General features: G+C 37.2%; 1 protein-coding gene across 1 annotated transcript; it reads right to left on the reverse strand.

Annotated features, from left to right (window-relative positions):
* Positions 1 to 985: 985 nt before the first annotated feature.
* LOC144057773 (uncharacterized) lies at positions 986 to 11,750 on the reverse strand. The gene is made up of 5 exons (XM_077575666.1): positions 11,455 to 11,750; positions 6,506 to 6,638; positions 4,345 to 4,523; positions 3,081 to 3,348; positions 986 to 3,005 (listed from the first exon to the last, which is right to left on the reverse strand). The coding sequence occupies exons 1-5, from the start codon at positions 11,512 to 11,514 to the stop codon at positions 2,842 to 2,844; spliced, it is 804 nt and encodes a 267-aa protein (XP_077431792.1). The 5' UTR covers positions 11,515 to 11,750; the 3' UTR covers positions 986 to 2,841.
* Positions 11,751 to 12,027: the final 277 nt, after the last annotated feature.

Here is a 12,027-nt window from a genome sequence, read left to right on the forward strand (position 1 = left end):
AGCAACAACAAAAAAGATGCCACAATGGCTGACAGAAATAGCACCATATTTGGACGCTACTTTTTTTTTTTTTTTTTTTAAAGGGATTATACCATGGTATTTTAAGACCTTCCAGTTAACTATAGGCATATAATGATGAAATCTTACGGTGCTGGGAGAGCAGAATAACCTAGAATTTCTCATTCAGGGATGAATTGGTGAGGAATTAGCATTTTAACATGGCTACAAGCTTCAAAAGGTTGATTTTTCATGTTGCAGTCCCTTTAAATTAGCTTTATTGAACCATAGAATAAATACAAAAATCGTGATTGAGCTCGCCTCACGATTGTTAACTTCCTCTGGCGACACTTTCAGAATAAAAGCATATGTTTTTTTTTTTTAACCCTCCACAGTAAAAGGCCAGGCAAATTTAAAAATAAATGTTAATGTATTATTATATAATACTGTAAATATTATTTACATAAATTATAATACTCTATTTACTATGGTATTTTATACAGTATAAAACATCTCTCGTGACTGATGCATCTGTCTAAAATATTTATTTATTCATGTTTTGTTGTTTTATCTCCTAATGAGGTGTAAAGATTGTTCATTTGAGGACGAAAAGCAATTCCATTTCAAAGCATAGTTATTTCTGAATTTTTTTAAGTACTGTACATGCCGCTCAACAAACTTGTAGCCAATGCCCCCCGCGTGTTAACACATTCCTTCCTCGATGCGTTGCGTTTGTGAAAATAGTGTAGGCTACCATTTGGTTCCTTTCACATCATGCTGGCACGTCTATGTCAAGGCAAAACAGTGGTTTAACCCTGCAAGGACATTCAACCAACCATATGTCAGTTATGAAATTTAACATGCATTTGAGCAACACAGCTGTTGCATTAGTGTTTTCTAATTTTAAAAAAGAAGAAGACGTTTTGTATCTGCCACTGGCATAAATTTATGCTCAACCTCTTTTCAATAAAAAAAAAAGCCATGAATGTAAAATATATTTTTCCAGCTTTTATTAAATGTGTTCAAGACAATTGCATACATCTGGTTTACCAACAATTAATTGAACCAGAATATAATAAAACATACATTTGAAATAATCTGATCAGTGGAAACAAAGACACGCAAAAGTACTGTACATTTTACATAAGAAAATTGATTATAGTCTCAAATAATATAAATTAATACATATGTCGTAGTTTTATCACTACATAGTAAACAATCCCAAATGAAAGTTACATAAGATAAACTGTTACACACACAGCACGTGTTTGCATTTCGAGTTTATTTCTGCTTTTACCCTCAGTTTTAAGCGAAGAACAAGTATCAATGTGGTTCTTTACAGCTAAATCTACATGACGTCTTTTTGACAAACTGCTGATTCAGCTTCATCATCTTTCATCCTTATGATCTTGATGAAAACAGTAAATCACAGAGGATTAACGTTCACAAAAAAATCTGTTTATTCCAGCCATGAAATGTCAGTCGTTAACCAGAATTCTACAGGATATTTGAGAAATGTAAGGTAGACTAGTCTTCTGCAAAACAGCAACTGAAATTTCATTTAAACATCTAAACATTTTTAAATCGCTGACAAAACGCGGGAGGCATTGCATATTAAAGGGAAGAAGTTTTAAATCTGAGCAAAATTGCTGCAAAAGCTTTGGTAAAAATATAATTCATTAGAGAGCCTTTTTAGATGTCCAACTATGAGACAACTTATAAAGTCTAACAAAAGAGCTGCTCCAAAATAACTCTCCCTCAATCCACGAAGCAAACAAAAAAATGCTTTGACATACAATTAGCACCTGACAAAATGCTAAAACATATATAGATAAAACAGAAAACTGCATTATTACGCTGGAAAACTGAAGTGGTCATTTTACTAGCCTGTTTTACTGAAAAACCTTATTGTGCAGAAAGGCTCTCAATGCTGTCACCAGTCAAACCTGTTATTATAGCTGCATACAGTTGGCAATTGCAATGGAATGTGGTTTGGCTTTGCTCGCTGCACTCAGTCATCACAGAAAATAGTCCTGTTAATATTAAGAATGTTCAATGCAAAGTTGACATCCTGTGTGTGCAAAGGCATTTGGAATACAACGCATAGTATAGACTGCAATTGATTTCTTTAAAATGGCTTTTGGGTCAAAAATCTCAAAATATAAAATACACAAACAAGCTACAATTTCCAAAGACAACAAAGAACATGATATTGTTAGTTACAAGATAAGATTGATGAGAAAAACAAAGTTATGTACCTGCAGAGGAACCCAATCTCGCGTACCAATACTGGAAAGAATATGGAATTACATATTCACTAGTCATGGCAAAAACAAAAACATTTGTACAGTCAGCAAAAAAAGCGCTAAATGAAATGTAACAACACATGAAATCTGACCTCGACCAAAAAAAGGATTAACGTTTGTTTCTTTGGAATACTAGTACCATTTTATGACATCATTCAGAACACAATAAAGGTGTCCTACTTTTTTGTTTCCGTCAACTTCCTTGTGACTTTTGTGACACCATTGCGAGTCCATCTAAAGATAGGCAGTGTGGGTTTTAAGGCACAGTGTTGAATAGACTTTCCTTGACTAGAATGGCTGTGATCCTATGATACTCTCTAGAGACACTTGCACTCCTTTCCCAGATATGCTAAGACTGCATTTGAATTTTCCCATTCTGCGGGATAAAAGTGGAGGCTAAAGACAAAGACGTGAAAAGATAGCAGACGGGCGAGATGAGTTTGCTGCTGTTGAAGATCTGAAAATAAAGCCGATATTGAGCCGCTCTCAGTCCAAACTGGCAAGTGACGATATCTATTCACAGTCTCGATTGGTCAGTTCAGGCGTAAAACTCCTTGGCTGGTGCTTTGTGGTAAGCCGTTGTGGAAAGCTTGGTGTCTCCAAGGTCGTAGCTCCCTTCGTCCTTCTTCTTCATGCGGTAGGCCAGGAGGACCAGGAGGAAGATGGCGCAAAGCAAGCCCACCACCACGCATGCTATCACCGCTGGAAGGGCAGAAAGAACCATGATTGAAATGTTGGATTTTGTACACGTTTCCTTGACAGCGACTGCGAGCTTACCTGCCAGCACCTCCGTTCGCTCCCACATGCTCTCAGATGTCACATCATCAGGAGAATCGGACAGTCTGCTGCCCCGGCCCAGGAGAATTTCATTTGTCAGAACTCCGCTTGTGTCTTCTTCTTCTCCACCATGTTTGGTGACGGAGGAGTCGTCCCACCTATCCAGGCTGTTGTCTTCGTCGGCTTCGTTGATGTCCTTACCCTCAGAGGTGGAGCTGGGAGTGGGCGCATGTGTGAACCAGTCAGCTGTCGGGTCATTATCCGGCACCTAAAAGGAACAAGCATGGACACATTTTTTTTTTTTTTTTAATAATGTATAATTAATTAAGATTGTCAGATTTATTAAAAGCTATACTACAAAGCCGTAAAACACATTTACATTTGACCAACAAAATAAATAAATTAATCAGATAAATGAGTAAAAAAACAAGAAACTCAATACACACACAACATTCTTTAATATAAAATAACATTTCTTTCTCATTCTTAATTTTGTTTACATTTACCGTAAAATTCCGTGGATAACATGCCACCTTCAAAAAGCTTGTTTATCTTCTTCTCTGTACTTATAATACAGTCCCCCGCTTGGCTGGTATTCTTTATTACCAGGGTGAATAATACAAATATTCAAATTAACATGTCAAATTGTAAATGCTTTTAAATCCAGGTAAAAAAAAAAAAACGCTTTTTGCCCCCATACCTAAGATCTTTCATAGTATTTTTAAATACTAGAAATCTTTTTCTTGCACTGTACACTGTTTTAGTCATTTTCGTAAGCAATTTTTTATTTTACTTTTAAATCCCTTTTACTCTGTTTGTAACTGCTTTTAAAGGTTGCACTTTCAATTACAGTATGAGAAGCATATTGAGGTACATTGTGTATGGACTGTGGCACATTCAATGTGCTAAAAATCAGTGATTCTATTATTTTTTTTAACAACCCCTAGGTACTGTTAAAAGTAAAAATAAAAGTGAAAATGTTTGTGTTTCTTATTAATCCCCCTATTTAATATCCCACCCCTGACCCCTCCACCGCCCCATGATTTGGGATTTAAAAAAAACAAAAAAAGTGCTATCACAGTAATTTATAATTCCATAGCCAATTATTGTTATAAAACAAACACAAACATGTTTAATGTATCAATTTTATTACTGAACTTTATTTTATAAATCAATTACTTATGATGATTAAAGAAAGAAAAAAAAAAGAGCAAAATCCATGCAACAAATGACAGGACATTGGCATCAAGGTGTGTGTTTTTACCTCCTTGTCCTCCGTGTCCACACCCATTGCTGTTGTCTCGCCGTCTATCACTGCGGTTGTTGGATCGTTGCGGTCAGCTGCTTTGGTTGCTGACGTCGACCGAGGTGGAAGCAATTCTTCGCTCTTGTTGGAAGTGACAAACGTGGTGAAGATTGCTGTCTCCTCTTCCTCTTCTTTGTCTATCAACAACAGATTTGGATACGAGTCACTTTTCAGTAGTTTGGCCTTTTGTCGCCACCATTTTGTTTGTTGTTTTTAGCAGTTGTAATGATGAATATAAAAAATGCATCTCAGTAAATTTGAATATTGTAGGAAAGTCAATCTATTTCAGCAGTTAAATAAAATAGTGACAATCATGAAAATACTTTTCAGAGGGCCAATTCCCAAGTAAAAAACAAGTTCAATGTTAAAATCCTTTCTCTGTAATATTCATTATTGACATGGTAAATTGAAGTTTTTTTTTCATTACTTGTAAGCTTTAAACATCAAAATTACAAACAAATAATGATTTTTTTTTTTTTTTTTACTATTTCTGTAGTGAATCAATATAATATACAATTCAATTAGTGAATTGAATCTTTTAGTTTTCCATGATATGTACCTGTCCTGACCTGCATATGGTGAAACCTCAAATTTTACATGCAAGAAACGGTTGCACAATTTGGTAAACCACACCGGGGAAAACACACCTCAAACGGTGGATAAAAATGTGGTGGTTGTCAGACAATTGCGTCAGACTTTAGATAACCATCACAACACAATCGTACAGAAATAATAATTAAAAAAACTGCGCACATGACTGTTTTCGGAATGAAAGCTTAGTGAAATGGCGTCAAACAACTAGAAAGGTACAGTACATCGATGTGTGCAAAGGTTCCTTTTAGGGTTGAGTGCGCGAGTGAGTAATGTATGAAGCAACAAGGAGTGGAGGATTGTGTGCTGATTAGCGACGGGTTAACGACTTGGATGATTGGTATCATTGATTCAATTCAGTAGCTTATGTGGAATGGATAGTTGATTAACTGATTGCGTCGTGGCACAAAATGGAGTACAGCAATTAGCTGCTAATCAGCAGAGGCACTGTTGATTAGTAACTACTTTGCGGTCTGGAGAACAACATGATGTCATTGTTTTTATAATAATTTTCAAAACTTAGAAATCGTTTTTTTTTTTTTTTTTTTACAATTGTATTTGTGCTTTGTGTTAACTATCATGGCAGGCTACTTCCTAGTTCATTTAGGATGATGACAGCCTGGTGACTCAAAAGGTGTCAAATTGCTGATGTCTTCAGTAGGATTTTTTTTTTTTTTACCTAAATCAACAGTGTGATCCTTTGATGGATAGTTTTGTATGCAAATTGCATCTGTTCTACTATTCACTACTATGTCAAAACGACTGCTGTGAACAAAGACTTTAGACACAGTACTGTACATCAGTTATTTCACAATAGTGAGAGAGAAACTCATTTTGGCATTTGAAAGTGTTAGAATGTGTTCACTGGGTGTTTATAGTGGTTGCTTAGATACATGAGGTTGAAACACCCAGGTTTTACAAAACCCCAATTGCTCCCCGTGTTCACACATTCTCTCCTGGGGGGGATAACGATGAATTATTATGAATAAAAAAAAGGTGAAAAGTACTTTGCGTCTGCTGGCTTCTAATAACCTCATCTACGTCACCTTGGAACAAACACCTGCAACACCCGCAATTCATTCATCAGAATGTGTGAACAAGTCAGATTTATAATAATAGCAAATGCACTTAGCTGGTTTAGGTAAAAAGGCCACACCTGACAACAGACAATAGATTATACACACACACACACAAACACACCCATTTTATGATGAACACTTGAAACACATTAACCAGTTTTTCCTGAACAAATAAATAACCCCAAAACTAAAAAGTATGAAAGGAAATTTGTGTTTAGTAGTTTACAACAGTTTATTCTGTTGTTGCCATTGACCTGAGCTTGTGGTCGCCGTCCAAGGTGCTGAACAACAGCAGAATTAAATGCGACTCAGTTGCAATGCTCATCCCACAAATGTGTGTGTGCCTTAGAAATGGGGCATGTTAAACATTTTCAGACTTTTGTTTATTTGATGGTTCTTTAAAAAGACACCTGACCGAGTCATTCAAAAAGCAAGTCCAGTCCTCTTACCATAGTCTCCGGATCCAGATCCTGAGCCCAAGTCGTCCCCATCTTCATCATCTATCGGGAGGACACCTGATGTTTGACCCTCAATGTAAAGGTCATCTCCAATGAATGTGAGGGTCTGGGAAGAGACTAGCATCTGAGAGGGAAAAAAAAAAGTTTTTTTTTTTTTTTGTTATCAGACAATGAAAATTGCCAACAAAAAAAAAGAATTCACAGAAATTCATTGACTAGTTGACCTTTGGTTTCTGAGAATTTGTCAATAAAGTGATACCATACTGAGGCAGGCAAAAAGAGGTCATAGTTTGTTTGAATTACTGCACATAGTTTCAATTCACATGTCTGGCTGGTCCAGTTGATTTGCGGCAGGACTAAAAAACCCTAAATCTGTTGCCATCTAAATCATCACAGGAAGAAGTCGTGGAGATCAGGCCCTTGTACGGTTAATCGCAAACGTTGTACATTTATTAGTTTGGTTTGTTGTCGGCAGCATTCCCTTTGCCGAAAGCGGCATGATAAAGAGCCTGAATTTCTGTAAAATACACACACGCATACAGATGAATGTGGCCCATTCAGACGTGAAGTGTGCATGTCTGGTATGCATGCTATGCTTCCACTAACACAGGTGCGAACACGGATGGATCCTGGCAAAAGGAAGCTTCTTAAGACACAGGTGTTGAGAACAAACTAAACATGGCCATAAATGTTTATCAGAGTGCAGTGATTTATTATAATTACACAAAGCAGACGCATATTGTCATATTGCGGTGTAATAAGTAAGTCCCACTAAAGATCCTCCATTTATAAAAGACAACTTAATGGTGAGTGAAACATCGGAAGAGGCATTTATGATAGAGAAAAAAAAATCCAAGGCTAACCCAAATAAATGTATTTGAAATATTTTCAAGATTTGGCGGGGCGGGGGCATAACAGCATGTGTTTTTTTTTTTTTTGCATGCTTCAAAACCTTTGTTGTTGCAGAGTCCATCTTTTATAGATGCATTTGAGCATTGAAATATATTAAGACATTGTTCTGTACATCGGTTTAATAAAAAACATGCATATTTTGTCATAAATTATAATGGCATTTTTGTCATACATTTGGTTAGGAAGTTTGCGGTCCCTCCAAGTGGCGCTGATGAAAAAAATGTGGTATGGGATTTTTTTAATAGGTTTTAGGTGAACTAATGAATACACACACACTCGCACACAAAAAAAAAAAAAAAAAAAAAAGGAGCGCAATGATGATAACATGTCAAATCGGTAAAATTACCGAATGAACAATACTGAGCTCTCCAGAAAAAAAGAAAAAATGTGTGGGGACGTCAGCATCAATGGAAGTCGGATCAAGCCTTTTTGCCAATGTTTAGCAATGTTTGAAATGCCCCAAGGAAGGAAAGTTGGATTTTTTTTAAAAAGTGTGATTTGATTACAGTACAATAAATCAAATTAATTAAATTAACTGTCATTTAAAAAAATTTAATTGTTGAATATTTGCCAAATCGTGAAATCAAATTTTGTCTTCTTGATTATTAAAAGCTGTTGTTCTTATGTTCTGTTACATCCAAATGTTATTGCGAGTAGTAATTTTGGCAGAATGTGGTTGACAAGACGCTCAATTGTGGCATTTAAGCACAAACTGAGTGTTAAGGTTGTTAAAAGTGATTTACAATCAGTATACATTATTGTTGTCTGAACATTTGCACAGGAATTACTTTTTAAATAAATGAAATCTTTAAATAAATGTTTGTTGGGTTTATTATATTAAAATCGTAATCATCCTGAATGACTGAAAAATAATCATAATAATCGAGATTTTAGTTTCTGGCCATATCGCCCAACATTTATTCATTTACAAACTATCAGAAATAATTTTTTAGTAAAATGTCAGCTCCTTTCAAAACATGCTTGAAAACATGTTGCTTTAACACAAAAGCAAACATCTTTTGGTCTGATGTATTCTTTAGTTTTTTTTTTGTTTTTTTTTTTTTTTTAACTCAGCCCACACCAGTGTCTACTTAACAGGCTCTCTGGTGTGGAGGGAACAGTTAAACCGTGGTGAAAGAAAGCAGGGTTTCCTTTTATGGCGATAGAAGCTCACCTTACCGTGACCTCAGGTGCTTTCATCTGCTGAATAGCAAAAAGCTACCTCCCATCTTCTAAAATATCACACGCTATACATAAATATCACATCAACTAGATGGAAACGGAACGTCAGCATAGACCTACTGCGAGGTTGTGGGCTAAACGCCAACAGAAGAAAACCACCAACAAAATAGAATACATTGCACTATCATGCAGCCGTGCCAGAGAGTCGCTATAATGCCTGTTTACATGAAAATCAGACATCTGGAAAACGTACACGGCGTCTCTCACACACACAGACCATACAGTATATAGTATACCCATCTGGTAGCCTGGTGCTCTGTCACGATGAGAGTTTGCTGGAAATAGCCCTGTCACAGCAGTAAAAAAAACATATGCAACCGACGAACGCACGCCTGATTGGCTCATGGAAATGCATTATTAACGCTTGCAATAAAGAATTCCTTTAAACCATTTGGGCTTACGGTTATTACAGGAAAATATTTCTCACATAGGGCTGAAAGTCAATAATAATGACAGACGCATGGTAGCATGGTTGTGTAACCAACTTGAGTGCACAGCGGGGCAGCAGCGCCAAACGTTTGGTACTGTATAGTAGGAGTGTCTATATATCTCAATTTTGATTTTAAATATGTGAGTGCATGGAATCGTTCCACTTAAATATATCAATATGTATCAAATCGTCTTTTACTGGAGGAATGCACACCATGACTGTTGAAGTGTTGCAACTCTAAGCGTTTCAGATGGGTTTAATTACTTTGAAATAAAACTGGCTAATTTTTCGAATGGTGTGTTTTTTCTTACAATGTACACTGCTTTTCCACTTGTACAAGTTCTGATCGCGTTGGGTTGATGATGATGAGTCTTTCCCTTTACATTAGTACTCTGTGAAATCGCACCACATTCAACACATCAGTTGATGATTAACCGCTAGGGGTGTGCCCAAAAAACAGATTCTCATTTAGTATAATTCAGAATTGATTTTAAATGCCCCAAAATTGATTTGATTCAAATTATTTATAATGTCTTCCTTTTGTTTGTGTGTGCCTTTATTGGGAGCGCTGTTCATGTTGTACCCGATTTGGCCACTTAGGGGCAGTGTGGTTCCACGCGGTCTGATACACTGTTAAGTTGTAGCCACATTAGAGAGTAGAAGGAAAAAGTCACGTTCAAGTTATTCCAATAAATGTTGTTTTTTTTTGCAGCGTGGAGCCGTTCTTTTGAGTGATAAAAGTGCCACGAGTAGCGGACTAGTTAGCATCAGCGAGTCAGATTGGAGTAGATCATTACGATTCCTTGAACATCTATAAATTTAAGCAAAAATTGTCAATCAAATCATTTTGAATCAAAAATCGTTCTTAATCGAAAATCGATTCTGAATCGAATCGCACACCCAAAAATCGGAATTGAATCGTGAGACTTTCAAAGATTCCCACCCCTATTAACCACCTTTGCTATATTTACTAATCATGACCAATTTTATTCAAGAGGACAACAGACAGACGTGGAGGCCGTGGGAAAATGGCATTTTCCATGTCGCTGTTATAGGAAATACTAGAATGCCAGGGCAGTGGTGTGAAATTTGACACTGAATACAATCTGTATATGTAACATAAAGGTCTGGTGCCAATGAAATGGGTTTAGAATTGAATTCAATTATGTTCCTTTATTTATAGTTTTGTTTTGTTGGGCAATACAAATAAACTTGACTTGCCTCTTAAAAGATGTACAGTACAGTTGACACAGGAAGGCCAAGTACGCTAGACCTGAGATTCAAACAACAAAACTTAGAACTGTGAGGCAGACGTGCAAACTAGTAGCTCACTGCACTGCCCTGAACAAAATGTCCCAATAAAACAACAGCATCAGGTGTCATAGTAAGTCTCCCAAATTCTGTACGTCCCATGCAGCTCCCGATCGTGCCTGGACTAGCCCAGAGGGACTCACGGTGAGTCATCCATCCAGAAAATGACACAAAAAACAGCTCACATCCTGTCACGAGCAGACTTTCATCATTCACGAGAGCAGCATTGCTGGTTGACTAACCAGTAATTCTACAGCCACACATTCGTCAACAGGGACAGTTTGTGTTTAAGACATAAGCCATATACCGCTAAACAATGTTAAGACTGAGTTCTCTGGAAGCAAATAGGCACAAAGCTGTTTCTCAGCGATCAGATTTGTTTCCAATAAAAGTGCTTTCAAATTTAAAACCTGCAGGGCCTTCTATGTACTGTAGGTGGGGAAACTTCATAAACTCTCACTGGAGCTACAGTCTCAGGTTTCAGTTGGCTTGTTTTCACAATACACAATCCACGATTCAGAATTACCATGCTTATTGAAAAAGGTAACCTGACTTGGTTCCACAGTACCTTAAGCTTACTTCTCTAAACAGGATCTTTTGGTTCCTGTTGAAAAAAGGGGAGAAGTTTCCAGGTGTTTTCCAGCTTTACCACACACACAGAGGGGAAAACAGATTGGGGTTTTTTTTGTTGGTGAGGGAGGGAAAGAATGGCCTGAAGCAGCGTGTGGACTAAACTTGATTAAATTTAAAGCTTTATCCAACACGTGTGAGTGAGAAAGTGGTCATGGTTTGGGGGAGAAAAAAGTCAAACGTGGAAAACCGACTCGTCCTATGTGAACTTGACACCACATTGCCACCTACTCATGACTGAGAAAACTGAATGTTAGTCGGCCAAACAGCATTATTCTCTAAATATTTACTTGAATAAGGAGGCATTGTCCGTGTTTTTCCTCCGTGCAGACATTTTTTTTAAAGTTTGTATAAGATAGATAGATATTTTTTTAAAGTAACATCCAGTGCTAAGTAAAACCCAAAAAGTACTTACTTTTTCACTTATGAATCCAGGGGCTAGCCCGACGAGAAACAACAACCACAGAGTCCTCATCTCAATTTTCAGCGAGGCGGCGGTAATTAACTGAAGAAAGTATAAAAAGTACCAAAATGGAAATGTGTTTAAATCAAAGTTAAATCCTTAACAGTCTATCGCAGTGGCGTCTCGGTCGGTATCTTCGACGATCCCAAAAAATCTCTGCTTGACGGCGTGCCGTAGCTGGACGAGTCGAGGTGTGGAGTCGCTTCGCTTGCTGCTCAGTCTGGAAAAGTTGTTTGGTCTGGCAAGGCATCGTGACGCCGCGTTGATGTCACGACGCCATTGCGTCACCTGAAGCGGAAGTTAGGGGCGTGTCTCATGGCGGAGGGGTTGATTGATTTACAGCGAAGCAAAGACTAAAACAAATTCACGAGTTATGACTGAAAGTGAATACTGAAAACACCCCTCCCCCTCCATTTCATGACATTATGAAATAAAAAACAATCCTCACAAGTCAAATTATAACGATCCTAAATCCGATGCTTTTCAATGATCGGAGAGCATCCATTCACCGAGTAAGACCGCCAT

This window comes from Vanacampus margaritifer, chromosome 9 (genome assembly GCF_051991255.1).
Source record: "Vanacampus margaritifer isolate UIUO_Vmar chromosome 9, RoL_Vmar_1.0, whole genome shotgun sequence".
NCBI lineage: Eukaryota > Metazoa > Chordata > Actinopteri > Syngnathiformes > Syngnathidae > Vanacampus > Vanacampus margaritifer.